This window comes from Netta rufina (assembly GCF_964035555.1).
Source record: "Netta rufina genome assembly, chromosome: 2".
NCBI classification, from domain to species: Eukaryota; Metazoa; Chordata; class Aves; order Anseriformes; family Anatidae; genus Netta; species Netta rufina.
The window spans coordinates 61,791,174-61,813,844 of NC_140124.1; the positions used below are offsets into that span (position 1 = coordinate 61,791,174).

Below are 22,671 nucleotides of genomic sequence, written 5' to 3' on the forward strand. Positions count from 1 at the left end.
TAGGAAGAAAATAGGTACCTCAGCTTTTTAATTCATCAATTGCCTTTTAGAGTTAACAACGAAATAAAAAATAAGTTACATCTACAGCAAAACCTCATAAAAAAATCAGTTCGTTCTTTAATTTTTATATTTTGGGGCCATTTTGATTCCTGTGTATACTTTCATGTTGAAGGAAAACAGTACAATTATAGCTTCAAACTTTAGGACCACTTCCCAGGTCAATTTTCTTTATATTCCAGAAATAACTGGCCTCTGGGTAACTGGTTTTGAATGAACTTCCTCTTTATTTACACAGCCGTCCTTAAATTTGGTTTTCTATTTCAGTGATGGAAAAAATCTTTCTTATTGCTTGAGAGACTTCGGCAAATGCTTCAAACCAGAAATACTGGCTTAGCTGGCGACCAACCTGACCTGTGGCTTAGGTACCAGAGAATGTATTGCCTCAGCTCCTAGCCTCTTTGGTCACAAACTGCATACTGTGCAATATTCTTGCTGTGACTTGGGGGAGATTGTTTATTTTTATTTTTGTAAATCAAATACAAACCAGGTGGTTTTCACTAAATGATAGTCAGGAAGTGGTTAGAAACAAAGCACCAGTAGCCTGTTGATTTTCAGACAGATGACCTGATCGGGGGACCTGGTTCCAGTGTCTATGCATTTCTCAATTATGAAGCTGCTGTCTTTATTAATATTAACTTCTGCAGAGCAGCTGCCAGGAATGGTTTTAGGGCTTGAGGCTTTAGTAAAAGGTGACATGGGTGTGGAATAACTGTGTTCCTGGTGTTGTTCTTAGTTTGTTGATTAATTATATTTTTCTGAAATTTTACATTTACACTATGAATTCAGCTACCTCAGTTTAGCCAGAGCACAGAGAGCTCTGTTTCGTCTTGCATTGCTCTGCTCTTGTATGCCATTTCAGCTCTCAAACCTGGTTGAGGTTTTCACAACCAGACATGATCTTTGGTCAACATCCTCCATCAGAGGTGACAGAGACCCTCCTGTTGTTCAGAAACAGCATAAAACTGTGCTCTTCCCTTTCCATCTTACACCATTGCAACTTTGTGCAACTAGGTTCCCATACTGCATGTTTTCCTACCTCGTGAGCTGAAAGGGCATTTTTAGGATACTGAAGAAATGCCCAGTTTTTCCTCATCTCTCTACGTACTGGCTTTCTGAGCTACACCATTTCTTTATTGAGAGAGAATTAATCTTTCATAACAAGAAGATTGTTCCACTCTTGTTAGTATGTTATGACACTAACGCTGAGGGCTTTATCTGCCAGTGCCTTCCAGTGAAGAAAACACCGATCTTTAATAACTAGTGACCTTTCCATTATAAAGTTCCAATGTGCAGAGCACAGGTTTCCAGTTTATAAAACCCAGAATCACTTTGCTGAGACCCTCAGTATCTTTACTCTCTTCTTCCAGTGACTGACGCATAGCACATAACTGAGTTCCTATTCCATAGTCATGGCCAGAGAAGAATTAGTTTTCAAAAATATAAAATATTTATATATTTATATATACATAATGCATATTGTATTTATAAAATATAAAATATAAATATAAATATAACATATAAAATATGTAAATATAAATTTTATATAATTATAAATATATAACATAAATATAAGCATAAATATAAAAAATGAAATATAAAAAATATAAAATATAAAATGCATAACCACATCTTCCTTTCCCCACTGCACCGCCAAAGCCTTGCTTTGCTTGGTGCAATCTAGGGATGTGTGGTAGCAGTGTAAAGAATCCTACTCTCATGTTTGTGAAGATGAGGCTTCTCGTTCAGTGTTTCATCCAGAACTATACATTAAAAATAAAATAAAATAAAATAAAATAAAATAAAATAAAATAAAATAAAATAAAATAAAATAAAATAAAATAAAATAAAATAAAATAAAATAAAATAAAATAAAATAAAATAAACCTGATTACTTCCTCTTGAAAATGAACATCTGTTTTTGCAAGCCTTTACTGCAAAGTGCTCAATCTATGGGCTCCTGTTCTTTCCATTATTCAGTCCCTTCTTGTTGTAGGGAAGTGTTGGCTCTTTGCTCATTCCCTGCTGCCAGCAAAAGTTTCTTCCACTGGGCAAGATTATTCTTGTTGTTCCAGCCTATAAGTCTTGAAGTAGTAACTCCAGGTTGCAACTAAGGAATATTTCCTTAAGTGCAGGTGTGGCAGAAAAATCGTTCAAGCCTTGCTTCAAGGTCTGATGTTTGGAAAAGAGGAGATAATCTAGCACAAGAACTAAAGTAATTGCAGCTGGAGCAGCCGACAGAAATCATCTTCCACAAGTTCTGCAGAAATCCTAGGCCCTCAGAGAGGCCCAGGCCCAGAAGGCCCGAGTGGGGCTATAGCTCTTCTAGTTACCTAGGAGGGTAGAGCTGTGCTGGGGACGTGTGGTGGAGACCCCTTTGATGGTACTGAGGTTGTGGGAGTGTGCAAAGGATCCTCTGGGATCTTGCCAGTCTGTTCACTACATCTGGTTGAGACAGAGCTTGCTCTGTTCCTCAGAAACCTCAGTCAAAGTCTCTGAGAGAGAGAGGGATAGCATGCAGGAAGCCAAGCTGAAAATACATGTATTTTCTACTCGACATAAAGCAACTGGACAAACTGAAATAGGACATTTGGATTTTCTGAACTAGAATCTCCCAAAATTATAACTTTAAAATGTCCAATTACTTCATATTTAAGAAAAATGCCTTTCATTTTTTAACCTACTTTGAAACTCTGTGTAATCATAACATTTGCCTGTTCTCACTCCACCTTTGTTTAACCCCCATGGCCAATTTTTGATGCATTTAAAAGAGAGATAGACATCTTGAATAATTTCATAAAAAAATTCACAGAAGTTGTCAGGGGGTTGTAAAGGAAAGGTTCATATTACTAGGGGGAAAGCTCAAACATGATTTTAACACTTATCTGTTGTGTTTGATGTGATCTTAAGTAAGCACAACCTTACCTCAAAACCAGCCTAATTTGTAGGTCCTGCTTTGGAGAAAATTACTAGACATGAAGGGCAGCTGAGGGTATTGTGAGGTGAGAGTAGAGGGGACATAGGTGGGTTTAGCTGGGGAAACTGTGGAAGAGGGAGTATGTAAATATCTGACAGAAATACGTAGGAAACCAGACTTTGTTGTTTCTGTTCTTCGTAACCACAATTCATTTTATAATGACATTGCCAATTTAAAACTTTTAAAACTTTTTTTATTTTATTTTATTTTTTTTTTGGGGGGGGGGGGGTAGCTTCTGTATTTTGATATAGCTAAGAATGAAAATGTATGGCAAAGACCAACATTTCCTATAAAGCAAAATTTCCACTTTCAAAACTGAGTTGCAATCACAGACCTCAGCACAGTTCAGAGCATATATTTCTCCAGTGCAAGACAACCAGACTTAAAACAAACAAACAAAAGAAAAAACACACCCAATTTCATTATTGCAGCCTCTTGGTCCTTCAAAGTTATATAAGGATTTCAGAAGGGCTGCTTCTGCAGGCTTGGGTGACAGTTTAACTCCTTGGCAAGCCAGATTTCAAAGAAAACAGCTATTCGTACTCTCACTCCTTAGTCCTTAATACCAGCCAGGATCCAAATTAAAAAAAAAAAAGTTTATGAAAGTAGATAATGTAAGAAGGAAGGAATGAAAGATTCCAGAAAGTTAACTGATCTTTTTAATACTTCAAACTATTTCAAACTGATTTATAGTTTTTATTTTATCTGAACAAGTTCAGCTATCAGTAGATTTACCATGTAAACTCCCACTTTATCTTTGTTTTACTTTCTCACTGTTACAATTCAACATAATGAGATGCAAGTTACCCTTTTATCTTCTTCTTACTTTTAAGTTAGCAAAAAATGAATGTGGTAAAGGTTTTATTAGCAACTTGTTAATCTTTAATGTGTATAAAGGATGATACTATCTACTGTTTACAGTTTTAAAGAAAGCGGTCTAAGGAATGTCTTCCAGCTATCAGATCAAATATGAACAATAGTGACAGTGCAGAATTTGGCAGAGTGACTATACATAAGTATGCACATGATTAACTAATTATATACTATCATGTGGGTGTTTTTATATCATGGTGATAACGTTCGTTTTAAGTTTTAATCTCGAGTATAGTAACCTTTAAGATTTCACCAAGAATATAAGAAATTAGAAACAGTGCTGACTTTAGAAAGTTTTTAATTCCCTTTCCTTATATTCTGCTTGTAATGTAGAAATCATACAAGTACAGCACAGTTCACTAGGAAAATGAGCTTAGTGTTCTCAGTTTAGTCCAAGTTGGACAACATATTATTTGGCACAATTGACTGGCCTTGCTTTACAAAAAGGACAAGACTGAATAAGCATAGAAGCTTTATTATTTGTGAGTGAGCTGAACTATATGCTTAGAATGATGAGAAACCTCTGTTCTGTGTCCCACCTGCTTTCAATTGCACTGTCTTTATAAGCATTGGATTTACAGTAGAAACATCTCCTAGACAAATGATATTCATATCATGCTATGCAATGATAATTCATATTGTGCATAGATGAAGGGCTATTTCTGTCTTTCACCTGCTATAATTGAGTAGACAAAAGTTGGGTATGTTTTATAGAAACATTGATAAAAATATTAATGCTTTCATTAAATATTCTCTTAGTATCTTAAAGATAACTCATTAAGAAAATAAATGTGAGATGTTTTCTCTTCAGTAGATAAAGTCATTGTGCCCCCAGGCATGCTGGTATTCAAGAAGAGTTTGGACAATGTTCTTAGATACATGGTGAAACTCCTGTGTGGAGTCAGGAGTTGTACTCAGTGATCATTGTGGGTCCCTTCCAACTCAATATTCTGTGATTCTATGATTCTAAAATAATTTGTTATGTTGTATATTACTCATGTGCCTTCTCTATTGAACAAAACCAAAATCTACTTTTAAAGGGAAGTATCCTTTCCTTTTTCTAACCTTAATGATTGCATGATAAAATGTTGACTTTTGGGATATTGGAAGTATTAAGTTATGCATTCGGTTACTGTGAATTAGAATGTTATGAAGAATTAAATTCATATGTTAAGAGGTCATTCCAGTCCATGGAAAGTATTATTTTCATTGAATAATATGAGCAGATATACTGCCAATGATGAGCTTTCTATTCTGAAGGTATACAGAAAGGGGCTTGGTTACCAGTTGGAAAGTAGTAGCTCAAAGACTAGATTTAGTGAAGATATAACCATAAATCCTGAGTCTGATATGTCTGACAGTCTGCTTAAAGATGGTGAACATGGGAAGCTGATTTTGATGGCTTTGAAGTTGACAGAGAGTTTGAAGACCTGCCAGATTTCGTCTCATGTTCTGCATGCAGTTCTGTCTTGAACTAAAAATTGCAATGCACTGGGCATTTTAAATGGCTTCAGCCTGATCTGAAGTTAAAGAAGAAATTGTGCAGTTAAGTGCTGTTATCAAATACTCAGTCAAACAAAAACCAAGGCCTTCTTTTTCATATGTTCTTGGCCTATTCAGATGTGCCAAAGAAGGAACTTCAGTATTAAGGGCAATGAAAATAGCTCGTAAAGCAGAAGCTGATGCTAATAAACAGTTTTGGATGTGCTGTGGCTGGTTTGAGCATAGTCTGGATTATTGCTATTACTGTGTTAAATCACAGCAATCGAATAGCCAAGGATCACTTTAAACAATTAAGTACAATGGCTGTCCATGAAAAACTTCAGGCTCTATTGCAGACACAGGGATGGGTGTGGTTGTGGTCAGCTCTCCCAAACATTACTTTGGATGCTGTTACACATACAGAGCAGGGTGTTACATGATATTTTCAGAATCTGGCAGATTTTAGTTTGGTTTGGATATTTTTTATATACTTTGGCAGGCATACACAAACCTGCAGTATTGTCATACGGCAATCTGTAATAATGGCTGAAGTGAAACACCTACTGGAGAATCAACCAGCTACAGGCTGCTGTTGATTTATGACTTCAGTTGACTCATAATCCCATTGAGCTTTGTGGGTCACTTTCTGCTCCCACCCTGAAGCCACTGCCAGTACCTGTAATGATTTGAACACCCATTGATTAAGAAAGTAGAAAATGTGCTTTGTGGACAAATGAGCACATGCATTTGAGGAAGATATGGTAGAGCCTTGTATTATTTCCATTAGCTAATCAAAATACTTAAAATTATTTATTCACATTTATAGAAATTGCTATCCAAAGTTTTAGACAGATTGCACTATCTACAGCTCAGTATGCCAAAAGGGCACAGAAAGACCTCACAAAGATAAATGATTTATTTAAAGCTTTATTTAGACTTTATCATTCTCCTTCTTGTATCTCCGTCTCTTGTGAAAGAGCACGGCGCAACATACGAGGCTTGAAATGTGCTGGATTTGGGTACAGGCACATGAAGGTGGCATCACATGCTGGATAAAGAGATTTGTAGATCAGTTTTAAAAGAAAGAATAAAGGCAGAGAACATTTTGATTCTAGAATTTGGAAGGTAAAGAAGTGTTAGAAGCATTTCTAGGAAGTTCTTTGAAACAGCATTGGCTTGAATAGGAAGTGGTGTTGCAGCATCTCAGAAGATAGGTACCTCAGTAGGATCCAGCTTAGATTTACAAGCATTAAGTCATTTAATTTTTCATCCCATGCATGATGTGTGATAGATATGAGAGTAACTCATTCTTTTTTTAAATCTGTAATTTAAAAATGAGTAGACATCATCCTTTTCCAAGCTACTGCACAGGGATTCAGTCTGGTAGCACATATGGAATCCTTCAGGCAAACAGCATTTTTAACAGCAGAACTTGATTTCTTCTTTTTGGTGGAGAAGATCTGTCCATGTTATATGTGAGCCAGCGGGCTATTCCACCATGTTTAAAGGAACTGTCTTTCCTAAGCTACTTGGTAGTTTTACAGCAACACATTAAGTGAGTTGCTAATACCTGGACCTATTTCAAAAGTGCTGCCGTCTTACTTACATTCCTAAAGGCATGAGAGGAGAGTAGATACTACCTTAAAATAGCATATTTGAAACTTTGGTCCACTTTTTGTTGTTGCTGTTCGCATGTTTTAGTGTTTTCTTGTTCATCATCTGCAATTTAATACTGCTAAAACAACAATTTGATCCTTTTCTTTTCATCTTCATGCACCATTGAACTACTAGTTTTCACTTTCACAGTCATGGATTTCTGCTGGCCCATTTCTTGCAGATGAACATATCTTTGCACCTCTAGCTGAAGATGCTGCAAGGGTTATGTTTATTTTCCTGTCTGATGTAGTTTCATGGGCTGCAGACTGTGACTTCACGGATGACAGATTGCAAAACAGTTACAAAGCATTCCAAGTAAGGGTTAAAAGGCAGAAATAATCTATAACTTAACTCACAGCTCCTCTCAAAACATTTTACATGTGATATATATTGCCTTTCTTGCAACAAAAGCCCTCATTACAGAAACAAGACCAGCAACTGCAAACACACTGGGAGAGAAGCAATAGCATGAAATATGTTGCAAGATCCCAGCAACAAGCAATGTGGGACTACCTCTGTCTACATTTTGATAAAATCTTTGTCTACTGCATTTAGTTTTCAGTTTTGCTGCAACAGAATCTGTCTCAGTAACATTTCTCTCTACTTCTCTACTTTATTTATTTATTTATTTATTTATTTATTTTCCCCACAAGCTATCACCTTGAGAGTCTCCAATGGAGGTTTTGGAGCTCTGTGTGACCTTTGTAAAGCTCTCCCACAGTGAGAGATCAGAAATGACGTGTGTAGAAGTAGGGACTAATCTGAGATTATTTTGGAAACAGAAAAGCATCCATTTCCTAAGAAAGAAAGCTTTAAGCAAAATTGTATTGAGTTAAAAGTAATATATGATTTAGGTATTTCCTTGGGTGATGTAACCAGGTTTCTAGATTTAAAAAATAACAATAAAAAGCCATAACTACATTACTTGTAAGTCACACATTCACAGTTAAATGAAAAGGATTCAAAAATATCTTCTTTTGTTGTTGTTACTGTATGTGCATTATTCATTAACATTTATATTTTATTCAGAACAAAAATTTATTTTTTAATTTTTTTTTTGTTCTGTCTGCTTCACTGCAGTTCTTTTATACTAGGGTTTCAGAGATCATCTGCAAAATCTAGGAGGAAGGGAGAGGAAAAACAATGAAAGAATGATACACAAACCCACTGTCACATTTCAAAGATTTTTCCAAAGTCAGTATACTAGCAAGTTTAAATTTGTGAAATAATATTGAAATGCACACATAAGGATATTGATATCACCACTGATAGAATATATGTTGAAATATTGTGTTATAGTATCAGAGAAGTTTCATCAATGATTTAGGAAAGCATTTAAAGCTGAACTTGGATTCTTTTAGGAAAGTGCTTGGGCATACACCCAAATCATACCAACAAATTGAACACGTACCTGGTTTGTTTAGTTCTGCTGATCTCACTTGATCATACTCTTAAGTGTTTGGAGGAACCTTTCTGAACTGGAATTGCAGATGATTATGTATCGTGCATTAGTAGTTCACTATTCTCCCAACAAGTAAACCTTAAACTTCTGTCCTATCAGGTGTTAAGTAGGAACAGATTTGTGTTGAGGAAGACTTCCTCTGACTTCAAAGTGGATATTGAAAACCTGGATCTCCTCCTTCTTGGGGAGGCATACATTATTGCTTACATAAATAAGAATAGAGAACAGTGGCCTAGATGCTGTCTTCATGCATAGGTTTGTGTGTCTTACCAGCTTTGGTATGAAAGAAGTGTTGAATATGCAGAGATCTGTGAGTTTCCTTGCCAGGTAGGATAACTTCAAGTTTGACTGAACCATCTTTAGGCTGTCTTGGGTAGACGAGCAGCTAAACAGAGGTAAAGCAGCTCTAAAGGCAGCTCCTTCTCTGTTATGTAGATACAACTGCTGAATCTGGGAAATTCGAGACATCTTTCTGTGTCATTAATTGATAGTACTCAATTGAGCGTGGACGATAGCTTCCTGATGCAGCTGGTTAGTGAACCTACCAGGAGTGGCGCCCCGCTAGACCTTCTCTTCACAAACAGAGAAGGACTGGTGGAGGATGTGATTGTTGGGAGCTGTCTTGGGCAGAGTGACCACGAAATGGTGGAGTTCACTATTCTTGGCAAGGCCAGGAAGGGGACCAGTAAAACCGCTGTATTGGACTTTCGGAGGGCTGACTTTGAGCTGCTCAGGACACTGGTTGGTAGAGTCCCTTGGGAGGCGGTTCTGAAGGGCAGAGGGGTCCAGGAAGGCTGGGCGCTCTTCAAGAGGGAAATCTTAATGGCGCAGGAACGGTCTGTCCCCACGTGCCCAAAGACGAGCTGGCGGGGAAGAAGACCAGCCTGGCTCAACAGAGAATTGTGGCTTGAGCTTAGGAGAAAAAAGAGGGTTTATAATCTTTGGAAAAGTGGACAGGCCACTAGGGAGGACTTTAAGGATGTTGCGAGGCTGTGCAGGGACAAAATTAGAAAGGCCAAAGCTCATCTGGAGCTCAATCTGGCTACTGCCGTTAAAGATAACAAAAAATGTTTTTATAAATACATCAACACAAAAAGGAGGACTAAGGAGAATCTCCATCCTTTACTGGATGCGGGGGGAAACTTAGTTACAAGAGATGAGGATAAGGTGGAGGTGCTTAATGCCTTCTTAGCCTCAGTCTTTAGCAGCAATACCGGTTGTTCTCTGGATACCCAGTACCCTGAGCTGGTGGAAGGGGATGGGGAGCAGGATGTGGCCCTCACAATCCACGAAGAACTGGTTGGTGACCTGGTACGGCACTTGGATGTGCACAAGTTGATGGGGCCGGATGGGATCCACCCAAGGGTACTGAGAGAACTGGCAGAGGAGCTGGCCAAGCCACTATCCATCATTTATCAGCAGTCCTGGCTATCGGGGGAGGTCCCAGTTGACTGGCGGCTAGCAAATGTGACGCCCATCTACAAGGAGGGCCGGAGGGCAGACCCGGGAAATTACAGGCCTGTCAGTTTGACCTCAGTGCCAGGGAAGCTCATGGAGCAGATTCTATTGAGAGTCATCACGCAGCACTTGCAGGGCAAGCAGGCGATCAGGCCCAGTCAGCATGGCTTTATGAAAGGCAGGTCCTGCTTGACGAACCTGATCTCCTTCTATGACAAAGTGACGCGCTGGGTGGACGAGGGAAAGGCTGTGGATGTGGTCTACCTTGACTTCAGCAAGGCTTTTGACACCGTCTCCCACAGCATTCTCCTCAAGAAACTGGCTGCTCTTGGCTTGGACTGGCGCATGCTTCGTTGGGTTAGAAACTGGCTGGATAGCCGGCATCCTGGCTTGTATCAGAAACAGTGTGACCAGCAGGGCTAGGGAGGTGATCATCCCCCTGTACTCGGCTCTGGTGAGGCCACACCTCGAGTACTGTGTTCAGTTTTGGGCCCCTCGCTACAAGAAGGACGTTGAGGTGCTTGAGCGGGTGCAGAGAAGGGCGACGAAGCTGGTGAGGGGCCTGGAGAACAAGTCCTACGAGGAGCGGCTGAGGGAGCTGGGCTTGTTCAGCCTGGAGAAAGGAGGCTCAGGGGTGACCTTATTGCTCTCTACAGATACCTTAAAGGAGGCTGTAGTGAGGTGGGGGTTGGTCTATTCTCCCACGTGTCTGGTGACAGGACGAGGGGGAACGGGCTTAAGTTGCACCAGGGGAGTTTTAGGTTAGATGTTAGGAAGAACTTCTTCACTGAAAGGGTTGTTAGACATTGGAACAGGCTGCCCAGGGAAGTGGTGGAGTCACCATCCCTGGAAGTCTTTAAAAGATGTTTAGATGTAGAGCTTAGGGATATGGTTTAGTGGGGACTGTTAGTGTTAGGCCAGAGGTTGGACTCGATGATCTTGAGGTCTCTTCCAACCTAGAAATTCTGTGATTCTGTGATTCTGTAATTGATAACGTTATACTGCTCGTATCAGGATATATAGAAAATCAGCTACCATCTTAAAAACTTTGTGTGACAATTAGACTGTACTTCTGCAGGCATTTACATGGTTGAGAATTCCCATAGGATTCCTTAAGTTCAGTGGAGTTATTTGTGTATAACTACAGCAAGTGTTTGTAGTACCTGATCTTAAATTAATTATTTGTTTGCTTTTAAATGACTATTTGCAGCATGATGCTTTGACTATGTTGGGATTTGGCAATTTATTTCTAAATGTTCTAAGCTTCTGTTATTTAAACTGGAGTTGGACTTGGTGATCCTTGTGGATCCGTTCCAATTTAGGACATTCTATGATTCTAAACTTCAAGTTGGAAAGAACTGCAATGTGATTGATGAATTAAAACATTGCACAACAAAAGATCTCCTCCTCACTATATTTGAATGTGTTTTGTGGCAATTGTTTACTACATTATATCTTTCCTTTCCCCTTTTACCTTAAAATAAATTTGTTTGAGTTCTTAGCTTTGTTCAAACACTCCACCTTATTAATCAATGAGTAAATAATCTTAACATTACATAACCACCAGAATGAAATTGTTTGCTCTTCCTTGCATTACTAATGTCCAGTTCAAGAAGAAGCCTGCGATCTAAGACAGGTAGTTGCGTTGCACCATAAACAAACCAAATCATTTACATGAGGCCACATTTCTTATTTTGAACAGTGTCTTTGCAGAAAACAGTAATTCAGATATAAACTGAGTCTATTGTGGAATTCCCATAGCAGTTTTCTTAAAATTTGTAATACTGAATTGCCTGTCTATAAAAGTTGAGCTTGTTTTCCCTAAAGTCACTGAGAATGGTGAAAGCTATATTGCTCTCCTACAGTCTGACTATACTTAGTTTTTATTGCTTCCTGAGACTATGAGAAAATCCATACAACATTTAAAACTGTTATTTTCATCATTCCAAGCCTTAGATGCAGGCGTGTTGGCTTCCACCAGTCTTTCTTGAAGTGCTAAAAGGCTCAGGCCTACAAAGTGCTGCCCTCCGTCTGGCTCTGCTGATTTTGGTGTTAGGATGGAGGGCCCAGAAATTTCTAGTCATTGCTCAGAAATGCAGAGACTTTGGCCTTAGGGAATCCTTAAATGGGTCATCAAATCTGAGTAGCTTTACAATTTTCATTGCAAGTGATGAAATTGCCATTCTAGCTACTACTACCAAGATATGCCTGGAAACAGCCAGGAACATAACAGGGGATGGAACTACTTCCATCTGTAAGAGACAAGACCATTATCAGTGGAAAGGTAATAGAAATAAGGGGAATTAGAACACAGTTCTTTGATATAATAGTAGCTGTTAAGACTGTTAAGAATAGTTATCAGAAGAAAATTACAAACTATATTACATGACACCTCTACCTCCTAATCATTCTTTGCATTTGTAAAGGTATGATTTTGGCTAAATGTATGAAACAAGCAGATACAGATTTTTGATGAAAGAGAAGCTTAATAAGTGTCCAGTTAAACAAAACATCATCTGTTACTTTAATATAGACTTTTTTTTTTTAATTTCTTTCCTTTGCTTTTCAGCCAACACAAAGACTTATCAAAAGATTGCATGTGGAAAAAAACTCTTAGAGCATTTTTCTCATATAGTGCAGCTTAAAAGGAATGTGTGAAATTCAAGATTGGAAAGTATTACACAAAAGTATTCCTTTTCCTTTGTTTCCCTCCCTCCCTCCCTCCCTCCCTTCCTTCCTTCCTTCCTTCCTTCCTTCCTTCCTTCCTTCCTTCTTTCCTTCCTTCCTTCCTTCCTTCCTTTCTTTTCCAAACATATTTTCCCTCAAACCTTCCTCCCTACCAAGCCCTTTTTCCCACAAGACTCTAAAGGAAAAATGACATCAAATGGTAAAGTCCTGCAGTATGTTATTTCCAGAGGAATCCGTGGAAATCTTGAATATGATTTTATCATTTGCACTGTAATGTTCCATTGTTAAAAGGAACAACATACTGAAGAGTATTCAGTTGCTGAATGTTTGATGGTAAGCAAAATCTGATGTTTCTGTGAATATTACAAAACACTTAGGAATCTGTAGCACCTCAGATTTGTTGTATGATAATAGGAATTAGAAATGGAAACCTGCTGTTATATCAGCTTGACCATCTCTCCAACACTGCCAGATAGTTGTCTTCATTGCAGTACTTGGTCTAATTTGCAAATGTCATAAGCCATGTGGCTTCCACCATTTCCCTTGGGAGAATACATGGCATTAAAGCAGGATGAATATTCCTTTCCTTGAATTCATCTTCTTGATCCTCTTTTTGTATCTCTTCATTGCACTAAACAATTGTTAATGTCACTTTGCTTTTAGCTATTTTCTCTCCCCTCCCTCTTTTATGTTTTCCACAAAATCACAATATTATTTGCACAGTTCTTTTGGCTTTTCTTCTGTTTTGTTGTATCTTTCTGGTACTCAGGAGTCAAGGGCTAACTTTCTAGAGGTTATAAAGAAAGTATAGTAAGTCTCTACTGGAGAAAGAGGAGACTATGTAATTTCTGTGGCCACTGATGTTATATTTGTAAAAGAAGCACAGCATAGGTTCTAAATACATGTCTATATCAGACTTATGCATTAAAAAAAATAATAAAAAATTCATTGTAAATCTAAAATACTACTAATTCCATGTTTTGCTGAGGCTGATGTTGCATAATGTACTTGGCGTGTATATATTGTAGTTAAATTTGTTGAAAGCTTCATTCTGACATTTATATCATGCAAAAGAGATAATTGCACTAGTTTGACTTATTTAAGACACAAGTACACTAACAAGGGTAGAGCTCTGTGAATAACTGTGTTTTTTGTGTTTTTGTTTTTAATTTTGAAAAAGATTATGAATATTATATGACAACCAACAATGATTCTTTTAAGTTTCTCTTTTTCTCAAGGAGTGAAGTATTCCACCTAGATATGGGATCTGTTATTATTATTATTATTTTTAATAAATAAATTTGAGGCAGTATATTTATGATACTTCAGTGTGAAGTGATAATCCAGAAGATTTTGAAAGTATCAAAAAGCTTTAAGAACTTTTATTTTTACAGTCACATTGATCTGAAATATTCAGCAGGAATTTGACAAATGGTTTGTTTGACCTGCATCTGCATTTTTCAAAGAAAAATTATCTCAGCTGAAAAGTTTGCTCAGTATTAGCTGAAATTACAAAGGTAGTTGATGAATGTTTGAAAATATTAACAGCAGCCAGCATATAGGAGTAGAAAATGTAGCATATGTATGTGTGTATATATACATATTATTTATATATTTCATATCTTTGAAGGATCTTAGATCATCCTGCAGGCAGACACTGGGTGGCTGTCTCCAGGAGCAGGATCCCCTACCATTCATATGAAAATGGTGGAAAATCTTGCCCTAAAGCTAGCCTACCCCTGGAGTTTTTCCTATCTGTCATGATGAACACTTGTCTGGGAAGAAAAAGGTTTTCTTAATGGTCAACTGGCAAATCTTTCTGTCTGAGAAGTCAAAAGCACGTCACAGTGAAGCAAGTAGGTGGAAGACCAACTACTGTGGCATTAGTTCTCTCCAGGAAAAAGCAAAGAATTGCATCTATGCCAAGACTCTCTTTTTAATACAGTAGCAGAGTATCTGTCTAATCTGAATGTCCATGGCTCAAATATCTTTTTTCTAGGAGTAAGTTATTAAAGAGCCATTTCTGAAATGCATAGTAGGATTTTCAGTTGCACTGAATGAGATGTAGGCTTGATGAAAAATAACTTGAACCATTGACATTTGTGTGGCCATAGTTAAGTATTAGATTTGTATTGTGCTTATTTGCTTTAGAATTTGCTGAATTAGTTTACTGCTCTACAAAAGGAGCTAGTAAGAAACTACAGGAGCTAATAAGAAACTGGCCACTGAGGAGCAAACTCAGTTTTAGGGATTCACTTCCTGGTAGGAAGTACCTGTTCAAGCTGAAATGTAAATGTCATTTGTAACTTTTCCTTGTGATCATCTCCAAATGAAAACAAATATTTCTCAAAAAATAAAAAATTTGCAAGTTTTCCTAGAAGACTGTCTAGCACTTGATAGCTGTTTGTGGTAAGCCAAGTGTAATGACTAATTTCTTTATTTCATGTTAGGTAACTGCTTTTTATGCAGTTCGTCTTCGTGCAAGCATATTCGGTTTCCTTTGTAATCATCTTTGGATTTTTTTGATTTTTTTTTTTTTGTTTCTCTGCATTTTTTCAAACTAACCATGATCCCATTCCTTTTGTTTTTCTCTCCATATTGGTATCTAAGAATGCAAGCTAGATTTATTTATTTATTTATTTATTTTATAATTCTTCATTTATTCTAAAAAGTACTTATTCACAATTTTATATATATATTATATTATTATATATTATGTATAAATAAATAAAATCACTATGATCATTAGAAGAAGCAACTTTGCTCCTTGGGAATTTTTGGTCATATCTCTGTTTGTTTTTCCTGATGTTCAATTTTTTTTTAATTTTGCATTGGATAAAATAAATTTGTCTTAGGCTTTCTTCAAATATAAAGCAGAAGGACATAAATAAATAAATAAATAAATAAATAAATAAATAGTAACTTTGCAACATTATAAGTGTAGGAGTCTGATCTCTTACCATTTACAGGTTGAGTACTTGAATAGTCCTAAGATCTGTGAACTGGTGCATACCTCCTTACCTTTCCCAAAACAGATGAGCAGTAATTCAGTCTACTTGTTCGTTCCTTGGTTCCATTGTTGGCAGCTCTAATTCTTTTTTAGGTGGTGCAGTTTTCAATAAAAAATTCTGTATTAGGGGTTTGTTATGGGTATATGTGTATGTACAAAATCTGATGTAATGAAAATTAAAGACAACAGTATTATACAATACAAGCACACCACAGTTTGTTATCAGAATAAAATAATTGAAAGGAATATTTATTTGCTATGCTTTGCAAAACAAAGGAACATAAAGATATTACCTGGGAAGGAACTTTGTCACTTTTCCTAACATGTCCCTTTTCACATTCAACCTGAGTTGCTATATGCCCATATCTATAGTATAGATTCTCCATTGATGGCTACTGCCAAGTGGCATGAATACACGAGAACTTTGTAAAGCATTTAAAATTTGGTTTAAAAAAAATAATCTGTGGACAGCTGTCAAATGTTTCTGTTGTTCTTACATGTTACCTCCTCATTACTTGTTATCTCCTGTGTGTTATACTGCTATTACATGTTAATATTAAGTCAGAATGACAAAGGAAAGCTTTTAGCAAGGTTTATAAAATTTTGTGTGAGTAGGCCCCTGATAAACTCAGGGTAAGGGCTGCCCTGCTATTTTTCATCAGTTTAGAAACTGAGCTGTTGCTAGCTTCATGTAGCTTGGACTTGTATTGCAGTTAGTAGAGGACATATTTAAAAATGAGTGATGGAAACTGTTGTTTCACATTATCCATTCTGTGATGTATATAGCCCCTTAGGACAAAGAGGAGTTCACTGAATGAACTCTTTGCTCTCAGTCACACTTCCTAAATGAAAAGCAAGTTTCTTTTACTTGCACAATTCTTTAATGAATGATTCAGTTCATGCTTCCCACTCATTTGTCTACCATCACTCCCCCTTCAGATACAGAAGTCCGATAATTTTTAAATTAAGTATGCTGTGATCAGTGACTCACTGGTGGCTTGGGAGGGAATGGTAAAGCTCACTCTCAGTTTATTATTCCACAGAAAGTGGTACTGAATACTGATCAAATCCAGTTTCTCCTGTTAAAGCCCACTGTAGGAAAGTTTGTAGCTTGTCCATCACGATGATCAATCTTCACCACCACATTAGAGTCAATGATTTCACACTAATCCCTTTGCATTCCAAGCTAAACTGGGATAAGCAAGATATTGTTACTTTCTCAAACCTTTTGAAAAACACTTTGGATAGTGTCCATGGAATAATGATTATATGCTAAGAAAAGGGAAGCTATATATACTTCCTCAAGAAGTTTATAATGATAATCAAAATTATTAGCAGTGAAAAGATGGAGTTCTTAAAAAGAACATTATCATGATTTCCAGAAATATGACTTGAAGGTGATGGGAAAAATCTGTCTTCTTTTGTTAACAAAAAAGCAAAAAGAGCTATTAACTTTGATCATTTGTAACATTTAGTTTTGCATCCAAAATTTTATTAAGAACTTTCTTTAAATCTGTAGTTTGTTCTAAGGTTGTTTTATGTCTGATCTAGAAATAGCAATTATAACCAGCAGGCCATGAGACGGGGTGTTTTTTTCCTCTTTTCTTTTAGGTGGGAAGAGCTGAAGAAAGTGGTGCCTCCCTTCTCTAGCTTAATCTGAACTCAAAATAACTTCTAGTTCACTTGTTATAACAGCCCTTTTTCTGAGTCACAGTATGAAACAGAGACTGGGAAGTGTTGAATATTGCAGATTAAACACTTCAAAGCCAACTTTGACTTAGTTTTATGCATGCTTCAGAGTAGACTAATGTACAATAGTATCCAAGAAACTCAGCCAGTAATTCATGAGAGTCCAAAATGTTCTCCTTAGGATGAGTCATAGCAGCATAAATGATATGACTGGAGAAGATCCCTTAGGTCATCCAGTTGAAAGCCTTTGTATCTTCCTCTTCACTAATCCCCTCTAGGATTTCTTCTACCCTGTCTTGACAAACCTCTCATATCCTTGACTCAGCCACCTCCCTGGTAGTTTCTTCCATTGCCTAACAATTTGACCTGAACATCTTTAAACCTTACACCATAATGCTTAGTATGGACAATTTATGACTACAGAAAACAATCCTTTCTCCTCCCTTCTGCCATCATACTCAAATATCATCCTTCCCTCTAAATGTTCTTTATTTTTCCCCTCTAGCTGCATGAATAATAACTCCAGTAAAGTGTTTTGTTTTGCTTTTTCTTCAGCAGTCTTTGGTGTTTGTGTCACTGTAACTGTTTTTCTAAGATCTTTCTCTCAGTTTTCAAGGCTCAAAAATACATTTTGTTCTACAAATGAACTTTCTGTGACTCAGCAATATGTGTGCATTAATCATGCTTTTCTAAAGGTGAATTGGCACAACTGAAATATTCCATGGCTTTGTTTATAGAAGTTGCTTTCATAAGGGTGCTAATGTGCTCTGATTGATAAATACAGAAAAAAAATAATAATATGAGGGATTTAAGTGGATGAAAGTGTAATGTATTTTTAGTTTCAGATACGTGTAATCTCATGTTGCTAATCAGGATATTAATTCAATCATGTACTTTAACTTAATTTTGAAAACTTTTCTCCAAAAACTCTTCGGGTTTCCTACTGCAGAACGGTTAGTTTATCATGGTTATTGCCAAAAGCACAGTTTCCCAATTTATAACTGTGTTGATAGAGATATTATCCCTTTAATACACATTTGTCAAAGTGTGTGTGTATGTTCATACTAGTATTATTCTGGTAGAATTTTTGCATGGTCTATAAAATGAAACACTGAGAATTTCCTAATGGAAATTATGGGGGCATAAGAACATACGAAAGTGTTTTTTTTGTTTGTTTGTTTTTTTGTTTCTTTTGAAATGAGGTACAGGGGCCTTAATCTACAAAATTCTTAATTTTATACCAAGTATTTCTTAGGATCTGCCTAAGCTTGTCGGAATATACTGATAATAAACCTCTCTTAGTCATATGACCTTCTATAATTTAGCATATGCCTGTTAGATCAGTGCAAAATTTATGTTGTTCTCTTAGTTGACTAATAAATATGGCATGTTGAAAAATACAGGGTAGAGGTGGGGAGGCTCATTATTGCAAGCTATGTTTTCATATTGCCTCCCATTTTAGAGTTACACAATAAAAATAGCTGCAGTCTATACCTTGTGTCAGCTCACCGCTCCCACAGTTTACTCATGTGGTAGTTCTTTGATCCATGCAGAAGTATTACCAGGTTACCTGAAGTTTTGTATAGTGCTGTCAGATACTATAAAAAAAAGCTGTGTGAAATTGAGGTAAATCCTGCCCTAAGTTTCAGTTCTGCCAGCCCATAATTACAACTAACACATTAGGTTTAGTTGATCCACTGTGTTTCATGAGCTTGCAAACAGCCATTCACATTGACCATTTTGGCATAGCAATTTACAGAAATAGACACAGGAATTACATGTATTTTTAAGAAGTCCATCTCATGGAAATGCCAGTTTTTGAAAAGAGTATCTTGGGCACTATTTTACATCTCCAATAACTATTTTTGCTTTACAATTTTATAGCTAAATTTTATTTTTTAATATGTTACAGCTTCAGCCTACTAAAGGAAAAGGTCCATGTCCCACCCCTCGCCCCCTCCCCTATTTTTTTTTTCTAAATCTTTCCTTCCTTAATTTCCAGCTGTTAAGATTCTCAGATGTCCTCTTGCAAGTCCTCAAATGTAGTTGCATTGATATTGAGGGCACTGTGCAGTAGCAGTGTTGCACATCTTGAAGTGTGCAACTCAGTGGCCAATGCTAATGCACAGGTAAGTGTCTCTTCGTCTGGTAAATCTCTGCCTATCCTCTTCAGAGGCAAACTGCTGATGTAAGCATGCTGCCCTTTTCTGTTTCTTATTTGTGTGTCTGTCCAGCTTTTAGGAAGTGTGTGCAGAAAGCTGTTTCCAAACTCTTGCAAACTCTCTTCCCTGATTGTGGTGGGAAAGTAAGGCATTCTCCAATGTCTTTTTTAAGGAGTACAGAGAACTGTAAACAGCTGCAGATGTGATTTCAATAAAGCTGTATAGTCAGGAGCAGTATTCACTGTGGGCTCTGCAGTGGCTTCTGTGGTTCTACAGTACGTTGAGCTACGTGGCCTATTTCACGGCAAATGCCTGTCTTCTGCAGCTCTTTCCACTGTGCTACTTCTGTAGGGCTTTTCTCAGCAACCATCTGTTTAAGATTATTCTCATGATGTATTTCATATGGTATCTTATGCATCTTCTCTCAGCATTGTTAATCTCTTAGGTCCTGGAGCAATAATTATTTCTCCTCTCCAGCATTTGTAGCTCATCTGGGTTTCTTATAATCCACACATTTCATTATCGTGCTACCTACCTCTTTCCTCTAGATCATTAATGAAACAAGATGGGACCTGCTGCTGGTCCCTTTGGCATCCCAGCATGTGCTATGCAGTAAGATTTTTGAACAAAGGAACTACCATTTCAGGGCTGACCTTTGTAAACCCATGTCAGCTCTTAACATGGTATTTTTAATTGTCCTTTGGGGGCCTTAGGCTTCCAGCTGTTACTGAAATTTTATTGCTTTAGTCTTTTGTATCTTGGCAATTTTATCCTTGATCTGCTCTCTGTTGGCCTCTCTGTTAGCCTCTCTTTATTTCAATTTCAAGACTTGAGGTAAAATTTGTTTAACTTATTACCAGCAGTCATGAAAACCATTCATGCACATACTGATATCCACAAGCACCAGAAGACAATGATGGTGCAAAAAACCCCTGACAAATAAAACAAACAAGCAAACAAAAAAAAAATGTTTTTATGTTTTTATTCATGTGAAATTGCATGGATCTAAATTAACACTTCCCTTCCCCACTCCCCCCCTTTTAATGATGTAAATTGTTGGTGCTAAATTCTGTGTGAACATGATTACGAAGGCAATTGGGCCTTCAGTCAGTGAACTATCCTGGGTTTAGAAGACCTGGACAGTCAGATTTAATTCTCCTGCTGACCTGATGGGTGATTTCACTTCACTGTGTGTGTAGAGATTTCAGCCTTCTTCCGAGATGTCTCATTAGAAAAAATACTACATAAAATTGTGTGTTACTCATACATGTTATTTTGTTATACTGCCAATTTATTTTGGATTGCTTTATGTTCATTTGAAAAGGATTTAAGTTAAATCATCTTCAGCATAAAACAATAGCAAACATATAGGAAACCAGTGGGTTAAATAATCACTTTTAATTAATCTATGCAAGTATGTGCATATAAAAATTTATGTGATTACCCACTGCTCCTTTTCTCCATAAATATTTCAAGCAACTTTTTTATGACTTTCTACCTAAATTTTTGATTTTATCAGGTTCATTATTGCCAAGATTAATATCCAGTCAAAGATGGATTAACCTTTGCACAGATATTTGAAGATGGGAAACTCATATGTTTCTGGTTTAAAGTAGAAGTTACCTTCTGTACAGGGGTTTTGCTATTTTCCCCTTGCCCATAGTGTTAGTCTAATATTAAAACAAAATAAAATAAAATAAAATAAATCCTTATTAATTAGCTTATGGAGCCTAATTTTCTATTGTTTTGCAATTTGTATTGCCAGTTCTACCTGGAAAAAGGTGAAGGTAAAATCAAGTGGAGAACGATGTGTCAGATCATATGTCCGATTATTCTCTACCGTTTTTCTTCACATTTAAGAGTAGTCCAGAATTTAAAACTTAAAGATTGCATCATCTGTCATATACATAAAGGAGCTGATATGAAATTGTCTTTATCGTCTTAATTTGTGTATTTCCTAAACTTGTGAGTGCTTGAATTTGCAACTTACGCATTCTTGTTCTATGTTGCATGTAATAAATTGTTTCTTCCAGCTATAACCAAAGCTTTTACAAACAAGTAAAATCAACAATATAGTGCATGCAGTTGCTAAGTACACTGAATTTTTAAGCATCTTTTTCTCCTTTATAGGTTTGTCTGAGGATGCAGCAGAGGAAGCAGAAAAGCCATGAAACATGAAGATAACCCTCAGGAGGAATTTCTATCTGATATCAAATGCATTTATAAGACAGCAGTACCAATCCTTTTTATTCTGACCTGATTGCAGCCTCCAGAAAGAGAGGACTGTGCTAATTTATATGAAAAAGTTCCATTCTAGTCATTTTGGTTGGGTCTTCCTGCCAACTGCTAGCATCCTTTTCTGTGAGCAAAGCTTATGCACTTACTCAACTGTGGTAGGGATGTTGTGTTATGTTTTGTGATACATCAGTCCTTCTAAGGCTTCTGTTGATTGATCAAAGACTGTTTACAGATAGTTAAAAGCAACATTTGTTTCGGGATATGTTTTATCTGTTTTTTAAGATATTCTGAACTATACATTTGTTATATCACAGCTTTGACAAAAGATAACTATCTCCTTTCCTCCTGTACTAACATTCACAATTCCAGACAGCTGAATTCACCACAAGTAGAAAAACTGGTAATCCATCAACTACCCACCCTCCCCACCCTGTGCCCTGTCTCTCATTGCTTATACAGACTCCTGCTCTCAAGAGATACAGAGTAAAATATGGTTACTGGACATAAAGGGCAAACCCTTTTGCCATTAACTATGTCACTATGAACATGAATAAAGTTTACACTGTAAGTACCCTGAGCACAGCAACAGATGGATCTTTTTATGATTACCTGTGATTTCTGTTTTTCCTGTCAGTCAGCCTGTTCTGGTTATGGGTAAGATTTTCAAAAGTAACTAGCAATTTTTGAGTGCCTTACTTTTTACAAATCCAGTTGGAGGGGCTTAGATGGTTCAGTTTTTAGAAAGTGCTGAATATTTACAGTCTGAAAGTCAGGTCCACCCAAGGTGCCTGTGATGAGACAACAACTGAGACAACCCAAACACCTTGGCAAACCATGGCCTAGGGTTTGGAAGTGTCAAGATTATGTCTGAGTTTGTAAGAGTGAGCTGAGTGTAGTATCAGTAAAATATATTTGAAAC

At 37.0% G+C, this 22,671-nt stretch overlaps 1 protein-coding gene across 1 annotated transcript in view; it reads left to right on the forward strand.

Annotated features, from left to right (window-relative positions):
- Positions 1 to 22,122, forward strand: part of BBS9 (Bardet-Biedl syndrome 9) — a 324,493-nt gene extending 302,371 nt beyond the window's left edge. The window contains exon 23 of the mRNA XM_084282162.1: positions 21,645 to 22,122. Within this exon, the coding sequence (XP_084138288.1) occupies positions 21,645 to 21,685 (41 nt within the window). The 3' untranslated portion in view covers positions 21,686 to 22,122. The remainder of the gene's footprint in view (positions 1 to 21,644) is intronic.
- The last annotated feature ends 549 nt before the right edge of the window (positions 22,123 to 22,671 follow it).